This window comes from Heteronotia binoei, chromosome 1, assembly GCF_032191835.1.
Source record: "Heteronotia binoei isolate CCM8104 ecotype False Entrance Well chromosome 1, APGP_CSIRO_Hbin_v1, whole genome shotgun sequence".
In the NCBI taxonomy this organism is placed as follows: domain Eukaryota; kingdom Metazoa; phylum Chordata; class Lepidosauria; order Squamata; family Gekkonidae; genus Heteronotia; species Heteronotia binoei.
The window spans coordinates 24,035,536-24,053,231 of record NC_083223.1 but is presented as its reverse complement, the minus strand read 5'-3'; the positions used below and the strand labels follow the sequence as shown (position 1 = coordinate 24,053,231).

Sequence of the window (17,696 nt, the reverse complement as noted above, 5' to 3'; positions counted from 1 at the left end):
GGTTGACAATGAGGTGGTGGGTGGGACATTTCCTCATATTCCTCTCCTAGCACCAGCCTCTGTCCCTGATCCTGGAGAGCTCCTTGTGAGAGCTCATCTCTCAGCAATATTCCTTCTACAAGAAAACTTCAAGAAAAGTATGATTTCAGAACCCTTCTTGAGACCATCTCTATAGCCGATCATTCATGTGAAGTGCTCTCCCCTTTTTGGAGCCCTCTACTTTGTACAAGAAGAATTGATGAGAGTAACCAGCTGAACTCCAAGTTCTACCTTAGAATTTCATAGTCAGTTATGATACATTCATAGATATGTCTGTCAGTGACTTTGATTTCCAAATGGATAAAGAGTTAAAGTTACCAGTGGCCTTGATTAGTCTTGGCAATTTTGTCTGTTACATCCCATGTCAGAATATTGGGGGGCTGCATGTTTCATGAGCACTAACATGTCTGGATGGTTTTTGTACCTCTCAGTAGGGGATTATAAACTACCACAACACGAAGTTCAGCAAGTGGTAGTTGAATCACTTTTGTCACTGAGAATTTTCCTTTCCGTGTGGCATATTAACTGTCCTCCCCTCAAAGCTCCTGAAAGCAGTTTGTTTGTTAAAGTCATTCAGAATTTCTTTTGATTCTCTTGCTCCTGCCAGTAACTCTTTTGCATAAGGTTTTCTTCCCACATTCAGATCTCCATTTTTTACTATTTTCTCCTGCTGTTGTTTCGACTTGCAAATGTTCCCCATGTCCTGTTCTATCCAAGAACTTCTCTCATAGGTGAAGTGTGGATACTTCGCTGCTCAAGTCCTATTGCTTCCCCCCCCCGCCATAGAGCAGTCAGTTTGAATTGCTACATGTGTGTACTCTGCAATGCCATTATGCAAGAAACTAAACACACCACACAATTTACAGATCGTTATTTTCCATCTTCCTACATCGTGCCCATGTCCAAAGCTCTTCTCTCTGTTGAAGAAATGTCCCTTTGCCTCTTCTTGATTTTCTGCCACGGTTGAAGTTGCCTGAAGCTCCTGTGATGTCTTTAAATGCCTTTTTAAGCCAAAGCAAAGGAATTTATTTGGAAGTATACTATAATTGGATGGTAAGAGCCTTGTGTTATGGTTTCGTCAGCCTGTTGCTCAACTCCCCCCCTCCCCTTGATTATGACCCTTTGTAGACACTTTTTACAGGGACTGTGATACTTCGTTGCTTGGGGCTCTGTTATTTGTTTCTGTAATACCAGCAAGCATGCTGTTACTCAGTACAGGCATTTGGACTGTAATGATCGTAAATTAGTTGGGTTCCAACATCACATGTGTGTATATTTTTATGGATTTCTTTTCCCTATTGAAGGTTATATTTTTGAACATGGTGCAAATACTAACCTGAAAAGACCCTTCACCAGGCAGAAGACAGGCTATCATGATCTTCAATTGAACATATGTCCTTTTGAATCCACTATGAACTTTTTTTTCCAGTTTGCAAAATACTACTTCAAATTGCTATGAGGATTATGCTGTAATGGTGACCATGTAACCAACATGATGTCTGCTACTTTATAGGATTGGAAGTATAATATCACACAATTATTACATCTATCCTTCATATGCCTACTTTGAATCTGCATCTGTTGTTTATCTGAAGAAACTAAGGACTGCAATTGAACAAGCTGTTTCTTAGCAATCTAAGATTGCTAAGGTTTTTTGGAGTGTTCCCCATCTATAAATCAGATTTGGAACACAGCTTTTTCTACATTTGTTATGATTTATTTATTTTATTCGATTTTTAACCCACTGCACAGCAGGGTTGTGATGCCCATTGTGTCTAGCTAACAGTAAAATAAAATGAACAAAGTTTGAGTCCAGTGGCACCTTTAAGACAAACGAAGTTTTATTCAAGGTATGAGCTTTCATGTGTGCACACACTTCATCAGATACAATAAAATGGAATTTACCTGCCCACACATGGCAGAGGGTGAGCTGTAAATTAGCATGGAATGTAATGAAGATACTTATCAGATTCAGGAATAACAATCTTAAGATTATATGGTTATCTTTTGTTTGGGTTCAGTGGGGGGCATAGTGAAAGAAATAAAATATCTAAATTAGAGATAGATATATCCATAGATGTGGAATGCTGAAAGCAATTAATTGAGATATTATGTTCCATCTGTCCCCTCTTGATTCAAGCATGGAGGCAACCTTATGGCATCATCATCTTTGAAGATGGCTGTGTAGATTTATCTCTAGAGCAGAGAGATAAGATTTGATCTACCATTCCAAATTACATTACATTCTACTATTCATTATGTTACATTACAATTACAATTCTAATCTGTTATTCCAAATAAGAACTAAAATAAAGAGAATATAGGGCCCTTCTGTGAGGTTGGTGAGAATACAGATGTCAGGGATGCATGAGGTTAGCGTATGTAGAGAGATAAAAAACCAATATTCCTGTTAAGTCCTGGGGATTCCATTGTTCTGAGTGCTGTAATAACTTGCAGTTCAGCAGTTCGCTATCTAGTATGTTCCTGAAGTTCCTTTGCAATAAGACAGCTACTTTGAGGACTCCCATTGAATGTCTAGCAAAGTTGAGCATATAATATATTAAAGTAAAAATTTTGAAAAATATGAACACAAAGAGCCCTGTTCATTCAGACCTGTGATCCATTTAGTCCAACATCCTGTCTCACCCAGTGGCCAACCAATTATTCTGGAGGGTCAACAATAGGGCATAGAAGCCAAGACCGTCCTCTCCAGCATACAGTTTGCCTTTTTTACCACTGGGTTGACATTTTCATTGAGCTATCTGCCCTGACTCCAAGGTCTCTTTCCTTTCAGTCTCAGGAAATTCAAACAAATGTTCTTCACCTTGCAGCTAACTTAAGTTGAACTTCATTTGCCACACTTTTGCTCATTCCTCCAGTTTGTGGAGATCCTCCTGAAGATCTTCAATTTTAGATTTGATTTCCAGCATTCTGAATATTTTTGTGTCATCTGCAAACTTGGCTACTACATTCTTCAGCCCCGGTTCCAGATCATTTATGAACAAATTAAGTAGCAGCAGCCCCAATACCGATTCTTGTGGAATCTATCTGTTTACTTCCCTCCACTGAGAGAACTGTCCATTTATTTGTACTCTTTGCTTTCTTTCATTTAGTCAATTTTTAATCCTTAAACGGACCTGTCCTCATATTCCGTTACTGCTAAGCTTACTCAGAAGACTTTGGTGAATTCCCTTATCAAAAGCCTTTTGAAAGTCCAAGTACATAATGTCAGCTGAGCCACTGTTATCTACATGCTTGTTCACTTTTTCAGAGAACCTCAAAAGGCTGATTAGGCAGGAGTTCCCTTTGCAGAAGACATGCTGATTTTCACTCAGCAGGCTTTGTTCCTCCATGTGTGGTTTCTACTGATTTTCATGGGATAGACAGGCTAACTGACCTTTAATTTCCTGGTTCCCCTCTTGACGTGTCTTTAAAAATCAGTGTAAAATTTGATACTCCCCAGTCTTTTGGTAAAGTGACTGATGTGTTGATAACATGCATTTACAGGTTAGTAGAGCAGCAGTCTCACATCTGAGCTCCCTAAACTCCCAGGCGTATGCTGTTTGGATGTGGAGACTTGACAGTTTTCAGTTTACCCAGTAATCTTGAACTTCATTTCTTGTCACCTCAATTTGACTAAGTTTTTCAGAATCTCTTCCTGAAATTAGTGGCTGTGGCATGGAGTACACTGCACCACATGCTGCAGTGAATACAAATGCAGAGAATTCATTGAGCTTCTCTACTGTCTTCCTGACTTCCTTTAGTGGTCCTTTTATTCTTTCATCGTCTGAAGGTTGGCACTGGTTGCTGCCCTGGAATGCTCCATGGCAAGGAGTGAGAGGACTGAAGCTGTTGCACTCCCTTCCTCTCTCTGTTGGTTATTGCAAAGGTACTCTGCTTCCCAAGGCCTCAGATAGAGGGGAGTAGACAGCACCCTCCTCCTGACTTCCTTTAGTGGTCCTTTTATTCTTTCGTGCACTTCCTCATTAGCCATGCCTCTTTTAGCCCACTAAATAGGTTGTGCATCCAGCGTAATCCTGGTGGTTGCTCTCCCCTTCTTGAGAAGACTTGTGCCCTTGCCATATGTGAGGGCATAAAGTTGGCACCTACCCTGCAGGGCCATCCCCTGTTGAGTCTGGCCTGGGTCAGCCTGCGCTGCTCAACTCATGCAATTTAAGTCTCACCCCACCCTAATGTCATTGGCCATGAGCCTTTTTGGTCACATTTTTGGGCAGAAGCTCCTGAAGCTCACCTTCACTCCTTCTAATACTGTCAGGCCACCAGGTGTGTCTCAGGCATGGTGCTCGCTGCTGCCCTCTCCACATAGGACCTGCCAGTTGACAAAGGGTAAGTCATTGTCTCCTGACACACTTGACCCTCATTTGTCATCTTATTCTCAGCCCCAAATTCTATAATGCTTCTACCAATAATATACTGAGCACTTACATTGTCATGCCTTTGGATTGAGTTGCCCTGAGCCAGAGATTCCCCAGCTCCTGTCATCTCCCCCTGGGTTCAGTTCAAAAGGTGCTTTGCCATCTTTTTGATATTATGCACTAGCAGCATGGTTCTTCTTTGGTTCAAGTGAACAGGTTTGTACAGGTTGTACATATTTGGTTTGTCTCAGAAAGACTCTATCTTTGCATGGATCTCTTCTGTTATGACATCCATTTTCTGGTTGATCTTCTCTTTCTCGTTTCAAACATCATCGTCCGTTTGTGATGCATTGATGAAGATGATATCCCCAGTGCCTAACATATCCCAACCTTTCAGACAACTCTTTCTCAACTATGCATTGAGACCTCTAATCTGTGACTGTCTTGCTAGCCCTACATGTGGAACCAGTAGCAATTCTGAGAAAGCTACCATGACAGTTTCAGTCTTCCTCAATGGATTTCCCTTTATCTCTTTTTTTTTTTGGCTGAGCAGCCCATTTTTCCTTTTCTTCTCTCTTGTTGTCCCTTACACTAGCTCTAATGTACTTAGATATATGTTGACCCAGCCTAGGGAAATGAAGGGAGAGACTTAAATTCTTCTTACGTCTTGTTATGAAAATGGCACATGAGAGGAAGATTGTAGTTCAAAAATAAATTGATTTATTTAACTTTGAGAGGGAATGGTCAGGTTAGAATCAAGTCTAGGACTTGCTGTCAAGCATCGGTATTTCGAATAACCAAGCTTTTGTTTAATTCAAAGACTCCAATACTTGCTCCAAGGAACAATACCTTGGAAGTGATACATAGTTTTACATGGGCATGGAATCTTAAAGGCTACTTCAAAGGCACAATAGTAGATAGCCTCAAAAGCATAACATACAGATGTGAATTGCATAGAAGGTTCAAAGGGTCCTATCAACTATTCATTTGGTCACTACAGCATCTCCTAGTTCCCACACATTCTTGGCTTACTGATAAGACATATGGATGGGAACTGGTGGGAGAGGCAATTTACTTACCAAGACAAGGTTACCTGCATATTCTGAATCCTTTAGAATTACTAGGTGGGGGGAAAGCTTTGAAGAGCAGTCTTATGCAGAAAAGGAATAGAGGAAAAGAAAGAGTCCAATAACACATATTGATTCAATAACCAGAAATATCATGCTTGACACTTGCAAGGTGAACAGACAACAGGAATGAATTAACTTTGTTTACAAATAAACAGATAATTTGTCACAAACAAGTAACTGTTTGTGTTATTCAGACAGGACTTTAAAAACCTGAGGAGAGATTTCTTGACATATTTTCTTAGATAAACTAGCACAAGCTTCTTGATACCACTGACTCTAAAGTTGTTGAAAGCAGGAACATTTAAACAGGTTCCAATTTTCTTCTTTATGTACAGGCTAGGGGGCACCCCATCTCTTAGGAGCTGTTTTCCCTCAAACTTGTTAGGGATGGGCTAAGCTTCCCACTTCCATAACACAGGATCCTTCTTGATCCTCTCCTTCAGACTGAATAGGGTTCACCCTTCTAGGAGCTATTTCTCACAGTCTTGAATTGGGATCCTTCTTGAACATCTCACTCTTTTAGCCTTCCTTCCCAGTCAACTGTGTTCTTTAGGGTTTGTAGAATCTTTCGGGATCAAGTGCCGTGTTCTACTGGAGAAAGTTTTCCTTCCAGACGTTTCGTTCTCAGCTGCGGAGAACATCCTCAGTGGTGTTGCAGCCGGAGCAGGCGCTCAGACCTTCTTGGCTGCTGTGCATTGCATTGCACAGCAGCCAAGAAGGTCTGAGCACCTGCTCCGGCTGCAACGCCACTGAGGATGTTCTCCGCAGCTGAGAACGAAACGTCTGGAAGGAAAACTTTCTCCAGTAGAACACGGCACTTGATCCCGAAAGATTCTACAAACCCTAATGATGTTACCAGCCGTGAAAACCTGAAATCTTTGATAACTGTGTTCTTAATTGTAAGTTCTCAACTGACCCTCTCAACGTTTGAGTCCCCTGTCACTCAAGATTCTCAGACCAAGTTACATCATTTACTGTCTGTCACAGCTACCTTTGAGGTCCTGGCCTTTTAACTTTATGCCTAAACTTAAACTTTTCCTCCAGGACCATTATCATTGGTGCCAACATGCACAACAGCCTCTGAGTCCTCCCCAGCAGTGTGTGATGTCTGCAGCCTTTGCACCAGGCAGGCATGTCACCATACACTCCAAACATCTGTCACCATTATATTCCTAATAATCAAATCACCCACTAACAGAAGTGCACCTCCCAACAATCCCAGAGGCTTATCCTCAATATGAGAGGATAATGAATCACTGTTCACAGAAGGGGTCCCATCTAAGGGATTGCATTCTTTTTCCTCCCTTCTCCTCAGCCTCATGCTTTCCAGCCTTGAGGCTCTCCATCTCCATTACATCAGAGGAGCTGTCAGCATTGGAATGGGACTGTTCTAGTACGTCCTAAAGGTCGTCTCTACATCCCTCTCTCTCTCTCAGCTTTTCCAAGTTGACAACCCTAGCCTTAAGGGAACAAACTTGCTCTCCCTGAGGACCAAGAGCTCCATGCATTGAGCACATACCCACAGTTTCTGCCCAGTGGGCAGATAATCATGCATGTGACGCTCCCTGTAAAACACTAGATAGCGTCCATGCTCCTGCTGGCTTTCTGCCTTCATTATTGGTTTGGTTGTTTAAAGGTGTTTTAGGTTTGAAATAGGGTGCTTACCTGAATTGGAGCAGATTTCTATAGCAGGAAGGATAATGTGGTACATTACTGATGTGGACCTTGTATGTCCTGTTGTTTAGGAAACTGACTTTAGAGGTATCCTCTGCTCCCCCTCAAAGTCCCTTGCTTGAACTCCCAAGCTCGACTTTCCTATTTGAAAGCACTGAATACAAGCCCCCAAGAAACCCATGTGCTTACTTTCAGAGTCTGACCACTAGTGAACGCTGAGTTACAGCTGCAAGCTGTGGTTCCAGTCCCAGTTAGATAGTAGCAGTTACCTGACTTTCCTCACCAGCAGAGGTCCCTCCCAGCAGGAGCATGTATAGAGCAGTCACCAGAAGCAAGGAGGAGATTTTCAGGCAGACACAGTTCAAACTGCTCAGGAACCACACAGCCTCAAGCAAATAGATGCACATGCCTCTTTGTCTTTCACACCAATTCCAAGCTCACTTCTGCTTTTAGAAACTCCTGCATGAAAGCACTGGTTCAAGCCCACAAGAAACTCATGTATACTTTGTTTGCAGAGTCTGACCAGAAGGTGATTTACTTGATAGTATGAAATTAAGGAGACTGATTAATGAGACTTCTGCTGTACTAGCCCAGAGGTCATTCTAGTTCAGCATCCTGTTTGCAAGAATGGCCAATCAGAGGCCTAACCCAAAGCAGGGAATAAAGGCTACAAGGCTATCCTGCAGTTTACCCTCAGCAGCTGGCATTCATTGCCATGCTGCATCCAGACTTGGAAGCTATGATTAGCTGACATAACTAATAACACTTTATAGATACCCTTCACGAATGTCTAATAACCAGCAGCTCTCACCACATCTTAGTCATTTAAAATGTATATGTACCTTTCCAGAGACCTGCTTGAGGTGACTCACAAGGTAAAAATAATACAGTAAAATCAAAAAAATACCAACGATAAATTTATCAATATTAAAACAAGCCACAAGAACCATGCCTAGCAACTTAAGGCTGGAAACAAATCATAAAAGCAACTGTAGTTAAAAACTCAAAGTAAAGCTTTGATTTGGCATCTAAAGGGCAGTTTCCCACTGTGGGATAGAGGCTACTCGTTTCTCTGTGCAAGAGATGAGGAAGACACAATGTCATTGCAAACCAGTTGCATTCATTTCTCTATGCTAAGTCAAAACGATGCTGATTGGCAATATTTGGGTTAAAGTACATAAGAGTATAAGAGAAGCCATGTTGGATCAGACCAATGGTCCATCCAGTCCTACACGCTGTGTTACACAGTGGGCAAAACCCCCTGTTGTTACTAGGAGACAAAATTGCCCTTATTTCATACAGCCTGACTCCCGCTTGACATTTATATTACTACGTAGGTACAGTTGAATCTCAAGCAGGGGCTGTGTTTTATTGTTCAGCTTCACATCTAAATTTTATGCAAGCTTTGAACATGGAAGCATGCTCTTTCTCACTCATTTATATATGTGTGGGTGCATGAGTATGTGTACAAATAAAACATTCTTTATCTGCACGCACTTTTATTTTTAAAGGTTTTTGCTAGAACAAAATGACAACATGACTGGTTTCATGGTACATTACTGTCACCATGAGATTTACTCAAAAGCTGTTTTCTCCTTCCTCTCCTCTTCCTCTTTTTTTCTCTGCTGTTTTTCTCCATATTATCTTCAGACTGGTATCTTTCAGGACTAGGGGCACTCCCCCTCCATGCACAATCCCTGGTGGGTGCGGATCGGCTCTCTCCCTCCATACACAAACTGCGGCAACATCGCCCTCTGGGCCGTACACAGTCTGCTCCTCTTCCCCAGAATGCACAGGCCCTACAGCAATTAGTGATTCAACAACAACATCAGCAGTTCTTAGAAAAACACAAACAGCAATTTCAGCAGCAGCAGCTGCACATTAACAAGGTAGGTACACTGATTGCCTGTTCTTGCTCTTGCAATTTTGATGCACTTATATAGCTTTCTGCTGTACTGTGTGTGGTTTATAGCAATGTCAGTTGTGTTCATCTTTGGGTGGCTTATTGTTAGATCTTGTTTAGAGAACATGGGGGGAAAGGCACATGTGGACAAGATGTGGTCTCTTCAACCTGAGTAGTGGGAAATAAAATGGATTCCTTTGAAAATCATCTGAATAAGAGTTGTATGTTTATGAAATTTTTTCACAGCCCTAAGTAGTGAGTGGATGTACACTTGGTACTTCTGAAGTTATGTCCACAGGTGTAGGCCTGACATAAGGCTTATTCTAAAGCCTTTCACTGCTCTCATTCTGCTTCTGATTTGCTTTACTTTAATAAGTATGTGAAGACTGGAAGAATTATGAAAGTGTAATGTTTGAAGTTCCAAGGATCTTCTGAAGGCAAATGTTTTTCATTTGAGTGAAATATATACACACACACACACACACACAGAAATACAAAACCATTGGACACAATTTTGATTGAATCCAGCAGTTAAAAATATAAACCAGAATTTTCTTAACAGCAATCATTTTTATAAGAGTTTTCTTGAATTGTCATGTCATTCTTCCTCTCTGTTGTCTTCCTTCCCAAGCCTGTCTCTCAAAGAGGGAAATCCAGAAACCATGCTTTGGTTTTCATTGTGCTGTGGTTGTATTTCTGGTGCATGTATATCCAAATACTCTTTAAGTGCTACAGTTATGTGTTTCAAAGAAAGAACCATTATTGCTGTGGTGATAGAAAATGCCATCAATTTGATGTTTCAAGGCAAGATATGAAGAGCAGAGGTTTGCCATTATCTGCCTCTGTGTAGAGGCATCAGTATTCCTTAGTGGTCTCTCATCAGTAACTAGGGTCAACCGTGTTCAGCTTCTGAGTTCTGATGAGATTAGACGGGCTTGGGCCATCCATGTCAGGATGCTATCACTAGGCACTATGTTATTTTCATTTATTTTTTATTTTAGAGTCCAACTTTCTAATTGAGGCTCAGGGTGAATTACACAATGTAGATCAGTGGAATGTATCTCATAAGTGATGAGATAGGACTAGGATAGCAGAAATTGGAAAAAAAACAGTTGTCTGAACAAAACATATGTGCTAAAGTATGACACATTAAACAATGCTGAACATGGTATTATGTAACTAAAAACAGTGCATTTTCCTAAAGCTTTTATGATGTATCTCTATTTCTGTTTTTATAAATTAAAAAAAAAAGGTAAAGGTAGTCCCCTGGGCAAGCACCAGTTGTTTTCAACTCTGAGGTGACATTGCTTTCACAACATTTTCACGACAGACTTTTTACGGGGTGGTTTGCCATTGCTTTCCCCAGTCATCTGCACTTCCCCCCAGCAAGCTGGGTACTCATTTTACCGACCTCGGAAGGATGGAAGGCTGAGTCAACATGGAGCCGGCTACCTGAACCAGCTTCTGCTGGGATCAAACTCTGGTCGTGAGCAGAGGGCTCCAACTGCAGTACTGCAGCTTTACCTCTCTGCGCCACGGGGCTCTCCCTCCCAAACATTATTTAGCAGTCACCTGGAGCATGGGAGCCTTCCTGACCTCAGGCAGGCTATTCATAGAGTGGAAGCCATTATAGAGAAGGAACATGTACGGGCAGTTGTTGATCTTGCCCACTTGCAGAATGACAATGAGCAAAGTTGTTGTGGTAGGACATAGGTGGATCAGCTGACCCTAGTGGACTTGGTTAAAAGCCTAGGGATTGTATTGGACCCAGCATTACTGCTGGAGAAGCAAGTTAATGCAGCCAAACACACAAACTAGCCCAGAAGAAGGCCTGCCCTTGGCCATTCGGGCCACCTAGATCCATGTCATGAGTCAGCCTAATGCTTTGCTGCTTGTGTGACGGTTTTCAAGTGGAATAAGGAGACACCACATTTAAAAGAACTATTATAGTAGAGCAAAGGGAAAATGGTTGTACAAACTTTTTGACGTCATATTTCTACTTCTGCAGTTGTGCCATTGCTATACAGTTGCCAGATCCATACTTTATTCAAGCTAGTGTGCTGAAGTGGTTTGGAGCGTGCAGCTTTCCAAACATATTTTGTAGATTACAAACATAAAATTAGGGTTATTAGAAAGTAAATAATACTGCAGTTGATTTGTGTAATTTTTGATTGGCTCATGTTACAATAAAAATGCTTTCTTTATTCTCTCTTGCCCGCTTAGCATTCCCAGTCAGAGTTGCATATATCTGTTTAGTGATTCTGGGTGGGGCTACTTGACTCTTGGGAAGTACTACTTCTTGGTATCAGGCAAGGACCTTTTGCTTAGACACCACAGGATGGGGCTTCCTAAGAACTGTGCTGACTAATGTCCCCTGGTTGGCAGGCAGCAGAGTTCCATCATCTACTGTAGCATTTATGACCCTAGTATCTTTCCTCAAATGCAGCTCCATTTTCTCTTCCTCCCCAGCCTAAGGAACATGGGTGGTCAACCTGGTAGGGGCAAGGGGGAGCCAGATTAGAAGTCACAAATGCATCTATCCCCATCACTGTTTTCCTCACAGTCTCCTTCCTTGCCCCGATCAACAGCTGTACCTCAGAAGGACCAAGAGGTATGCACACCTGAAGGGTGGAACAGAGTGGAGCAAGCTGAATGTCAGGAGCAGGACTTGTTAGCAGCAGAACCACAGTCAGTCTCTTCACTGCTCAGCTGCTGGCATTGCAGCTCCCAGAAGCTTCCCAGCGGCAGTTGCCACAGTGGAAGAGGGACTTTAAAGAAACGTCAGGGCGAAACTATACTATCAAAACATTTATATGTATTAGGAAAAAACCTTTTGGCCTCTACTTCTGAGTAGACTCTACTTCTGAATAATCTAAGATGAACAATATAAATGTGCACAAAGGCACTTTAATATTCCAAAACTTTAACCTTTAAAGATTGCAATATGAAACACAAGAGTGCATGCAGGCACTTTTTAAAGATTAAGAGTCTACTTTTGACTCATAAACCAAAATCATGAGAAAACAGTCTGTAAGGAATTCTTTCATCCAGATTGTACTTTAGGAAACATTCTTCACATTCTTGTTCAGCCCACTATTGTTTCAATGAGATGTACGATAAAGAATGTTCACATAAAGCCAGTCCACGTTAGTCAGTGTCAAACGTTTTGTTGCCTGTTTGAAGACTGATGGCTTTTAAGTGGAACTGTGAAGAAAATGCACAACATTCAGCAGTACAAAAAATGCAATAAAGTTATACACCTTTAAATAAAGGTTGCATCTTATTACTCCTTACCCCCAAAATCCTGTCTCTTCCTCACAAGGTTCTAGCTCATTCTCAGTGGAAGAGGGAGCCATGTGAGTGGCTGCTTCATATCCAGACAACATTCAATTCTGGAATCTAGAGGCACACTCCAGGATTCCATCTCCTTGGACACACAGATTGGTCTTCAGATTTGTACATTACACAGAGAATTTATGTCTAGGCTGAAGATGTCCCTAGTAGACATAATTGTGGCAGTTCTGAGATCATCCCTGATGGACTTCCTATACTCATGTGACACACACAAAGAAGCTATTCTAAGGAAGGCTGGATTCAGATGGCTAATTGGACTGACACATGAATGGCCCACTTCCAGATTTAAATGGTGTGTTCAAACACACGCACCTGGGTCCCGCCTCGCTTCCGCCCTTACCTTGTCCTCCGCTGTTGCTCTGCTGCTTCAAAAAGCTACCAGGTGGCAAGTGGAAGCAAATTGCTGAAGCACTTCTGGGGTGCCTTTCCTGGCTGTCAGAATGGCCAGGGAGCAGCAGGGAAGCGTCGCTCATGTGCTTGAATGGTGTGACGGCTCCTCCGGGGCATATACAGCCTGTCCCTGTTCTGACAGCAGGCTGCATGTTGTCTGACCGCCCCCTAGGGCGCTTTCCACGAAACCAGTTTTCTTCTGAGATGGGAGGCTACCACCCCAAGCTGCCCATCTGTACCCAGCCAAAGAGTTTGAGACATTCTTGGGACAGATCAGGGCATCCATTGCTAACTTTCTTGCTGGGGCTGCCTGTGGGCTAGCAATCTTGCAGCAACAGAGGTTAGGGAAATATTCCTTTCTACAGCTCTTTTAGTGAATTTTTCATCAGTGTTCAGTTCTCAGCCAGGGCTATGACTTCCATTGCAGGTGAATGTTACTAGAAAGTATATCCAGGTTTCCAGTTTGGGCTAGCTAACATCCCATTCCCTGGCATCAACCTGTTTGAAAGATCTTTTGATTCCACAGCAGTAGAAATGTGGGAAAGAAAAACAGTATTGCCCAATACTCAGGTGCAAAGACTAGGGCCTCAACAAATCTCAGCCCTATTTTAATTTCAAAGTCCCTACATGGGTCAGTGGCCTAAGAAGGCCCCTGGAAGTACTCAGACCACTACCAACCATCAGCTCCTTTCATCAGGCATTAGAGGTAGGAAGATGTCAGAAGCAACCACTATCCCACCAGGATAGCAGCCACCTCCAGCTCTTCTCTCAGACCTTCACTCAGGCATCATTTGTGCTCACAGGTGCTGGATATGATATTCCAGTTGTATTCCTTAAACATTAAAAAAGGTAAAGGTAGTCCCCTGTGCAAGTACCAGTCGTTTCTGACTCTGGGGTGACGTCGCATCATGATGTTTTCATGGCAGACACTAAAACACATTTAAATGTTTAAAGTCCCCTACACTGTCAGTTAGAAGCTAATTCAGCCATTTTGGAGCCTTCCTCCATTAGAAGAGCTGTTTGTTAGAGGAAGTCTCCTTAGGTTTCCAGCAATTAGGACCCATTACAAATGACCTCCAGAGGCAGCTGGATAGAGGTGGATCGGCAGTGCTGATGTTGCTAGACCTGTTGGCAGCATTCGACACGGTCGACCATCAGCTACTGTCCTGTTGCCTCGCCGATGCTGGGATTCATGGGTTGACCTTAAAGTGGCTTTCCTCCTTTCTCCAGGATCAGGGACAGAGGGTGGTGCTAGGAGATGAACTGTCCTGACGACACCCACTTATCTGTGGTGTGCCGCAGGGAATGGTTCTTTCTCCGATGTTATTCAACATCTACATGCGCCCCCTCACCCAGATTGCCCAGAGGTGTGGGCTGGGTTGTCACCAGTACGCTGATGACACCCAACTCTATTTGTTGATGGGTGGCCAGTCCAACTCCACCCAGGAAGATCTGTCTGCAGCATTGCAAGCTGTGGCGGGGTGGTTCAGGCTGAGTGGACTGAAATTAAATCCGCCGAAGACGGAGGTCCTGTATCTGAGCCAGAGATCTGTTTACCGACCTTCGATGGAGCGCAGCTCACACTGGCACCCAAGATTAAAAGCTTAGGGGTGCTCTTGGATTCCTCTTTAACAATGGAGGCCTAAGTAGCTGCCACTGCCAAGTCAGCTTTTTACCATCTGCGGATGGCAAGGCAGTTGGTCCCCTTTCTCAAATGCGACGACTTGGCAACAGTGATCCATGCTACGGTCACCTCGAGACTGGATTACTGTAATGCCCTCTACATGGGGCTTCTCTTGTCCCAAATCTGGCAACTCCAGCTGGTGCAGAATACTGCAGCCAGGCTGTGAATGGGAGTTCCTCTGCGGGAGCACATTCAACCTGTGCTGAAAGCGCTGCACTGGCTACCAGTAATGTACCGGATTCGTTTCAACGTGCTGGTTATTACCTTTAAAGCCCTATATGGCCAGGGTCCTGCATACCTTAGGGACCGCCTTTCCCTGCATATGCCCCAGTGAGCACTTCAGTCCGGGTCTCAAAACCTGTTGACAGTCCCCAGCATCAGAGATGCGAGGCTCAAATCAACAAGAGCCAGGGTCTTTTCCGTTGCTGCCCCTAGCTGGTGGAATAAGCTGCTGGAAAAGATCAGGGCCCTGCAAGAGCTTTCACAGTTCCGCAGGGCCTGCAAAACGGCACTCTTCCGGCATGCATTTTTATAATAACATCTTCAGCAGTGTGATTGGCCTATAGAAAATCACCGATGGTCTACCTCTTTATGATATCATGATCCTAGGAGCTCTTAGAATGGCTAACCACCATTCAGATCGCTGTCTGAAACCTTGATACCAGTATAAGTATATGTTTTTTAGAAATTGTTTTTATGTTTTATGTTTGTATTGTTTTATTTGGTAACACAATGTAACTGTGTAACCTCATATTTGTGAGCCGCCCTGAGCCTGCCTCGGTGGGGAGGGCAGGATATAAATCAAATAAATAATAAATTAAACTTATTCTGGCTAAATATCCTTGTTCCAGGGCTGGCTTGATCTTTAAAAAAAATCCAAGAAAAAATGGGGACATGCAGGCCATTTTCAACTGCAATTTGTTAAAACTCTGGAGAAGAATGAAACATTTTCTAAATGGAAAACTTCTGATCCATTACTGCAGCATTTCATTGCAAAGACTTCCTGACATCAACAGATCTCTCCAAAGCCTCCCTCTCCATTCAGATCTGTTCAGTACATAAGAAGTCCTTCCCATTTGTATATGCAGGAAAGGAAATAGTTTTCAGTACCAGGCTGTCTGTTTTGCTATTAGTGTACCCTAAGTCTTTATCAAGATACTCGTGGCACTGGTAGCCCACTTCCATCTCCAAAGAGTAACAGTCTTTTCCTACCAGAATGATTTCCTGATTTAGTCCAACAGCCGGGAATCAAGAATGTTTAAACACAATCTCACGTGCAGGCAGGTGCATAGTTTTGTGATCAGTTGGGGAAAATAGATCCACACCTAGTAGTTCAAAAATCTGAGTGTGTACTTTGACACATGACAAGAAGGTGGCACACAAGAAGGTCACAGAAGGTAGCAAACAATCCAGGACACGAATATCAAGAAACCCACTGAAATAGCCAAGAAATGTATGAGTTCTACCGTGGTCCTTCCATGGGCCAGTCTCTTCATATGGGAAGAAGCTCCCATTGCAAATTGGAAGAATTACCTGTGGTGTAAGAAAACATATGTAAAATAGGTGTTTCTGAGTTCCATCAATATGAACGAAACTCTCTTCCAATCAGGCAGGGTCAAAACTTTTTTGTTATCCCTGTAAGGGGAGGGGCTTTTCCCTCCTCTAGTTTTCAGTCCTGCCTTATGGCAGATGGACTCAGCTAACTGCCATAAGGACATGGCTAACTCTGTAGGGAATGTAGCAATTCCCTTTGTTCTTTCAACTTTTTATATAAACTCCTTTTTTTAACCTTGGCCACCCAGCAAGCCTATCAGATTGCTTCAGCTGTGGGCGAGAATTTTGTTCATATTGATGGAACTCAGAAACACCTATTTTACACCTGTTTTCTTACACCACAGGTAATTCTTCCAATGTGCAATGGGAGCCAACTGCTTCCAGTATTTTGTATTACATTTCAGTTTCTACACAGCCAGGCGTCTTTATCAAAAGTGCAGTAGGCATGACATCTATATCTGAGTGCTATACTGTTTCTGTACATAAATTATACTGGCAGCAGACATTTGTCTCCATGCTGCTTCTCAGACAGTCCATTGGTTTGCCACTTCCATGGGTTTCTTTGGCCAGCACAATCTCTTAGATATTATTATTTAACCAGTTTGTAGCATTTGGTAGGAGTATTCTTTATAAGTGTTTTCATTTTTGAAGTATAATAATGTAGCAAATGCTTTCTTTTTGTTTGGAAAGCTAGAAGAGTAGAGAACTAATAGATCTTGTGCTGCTCTGTAATACTATCTTGTGCAATAACTATATCATAAGACCAAATTCCTTTGTCTGTATATTGATACTGTGAGGAAGCCAGGGTCAGCAGGCAAAGGGGAACACTTTGAATCCTGTCACACCTTTACCTAGTACCTCCGGAGAACCAAAATTAACCTTGTCAGAAATAAACAATGGCACAGATGATGTCTTTAAGATCAAAATAAGAATAGGTTTTATTATATACAAAAAGGCTGGGAAGGAAGAAATAATAGCAAAGGTTTGTATATTTAAAACGCTGGCAGGCAGAAAAACAAACTGGAAAACTCAAGAACACTTTATGTTGGCAGGCTGTTATTATATAAAACAAACAGTGTTTCTCTTAACTGGACAACACCCAGAACATATAGATCCTTTAGAGATGTATTTGGCTTTTTTGAATCTCCACACCCTAAGTCTTTGAGAGAAGACTGACTGGACCAGTGTCAGAACTTCGCACCACAGACCCTTTCCCCTAGCAGACGAGGTATCCTCTTATCTGTAAACTATACCCTGGACTCTGACACCCTTCAGACTGACACCAAGTGTGCCAAGTCCTTTGAAACTGCTAGGATCTCTGTCCCTGGGATTTTGCACAGAAACAAGAACCCTTTTGTCCCTCTCATAGTGTTTGTGATCTTTCTTATGACCAGGAGTCTGTCCTCTGGTTCTGACAGAACTGCTCAGCAGAGTCTTTAACCTCAGTCTGCCTTGTGACACTCTGTGCCACAACTCTGAGAAAGAGCCACTGTTAGCCCCTTCTAATAAACAAGCTCTCTACAGACAAGAGCTCTAATCAATCACCAGCTCTGTCTCAGACTGCCTAGACTGCAGTGTTACTCAGACTCAGT

General features: G+C 42.6%; 1 protein-coding gene across 3 annotated transcripts in view; it reads left to right on the top strand.

Moving 5' to 3' along the window:
• Positions 1-17,696, top strand: part of HDAC4 (histone deacetylase 4) — a 182,049-nt gene that overhangs the window by 110,724 nt on the left and 53,629 nt on the right. For all 3 annotated transcript variants that reach the window (XM_060232591.1, XM_060232607.1, XM_060232600.1), the window contains exon 12: positions 8,870-9,108. In XM_060232591.1, coding sequence (XP_060088574.1) covers positions 8,870-9,108 — 239 coding nt within the window. The remainder of the gene's footprint in view (positions 1-8,869; positions 9,109-17,696) is intronic.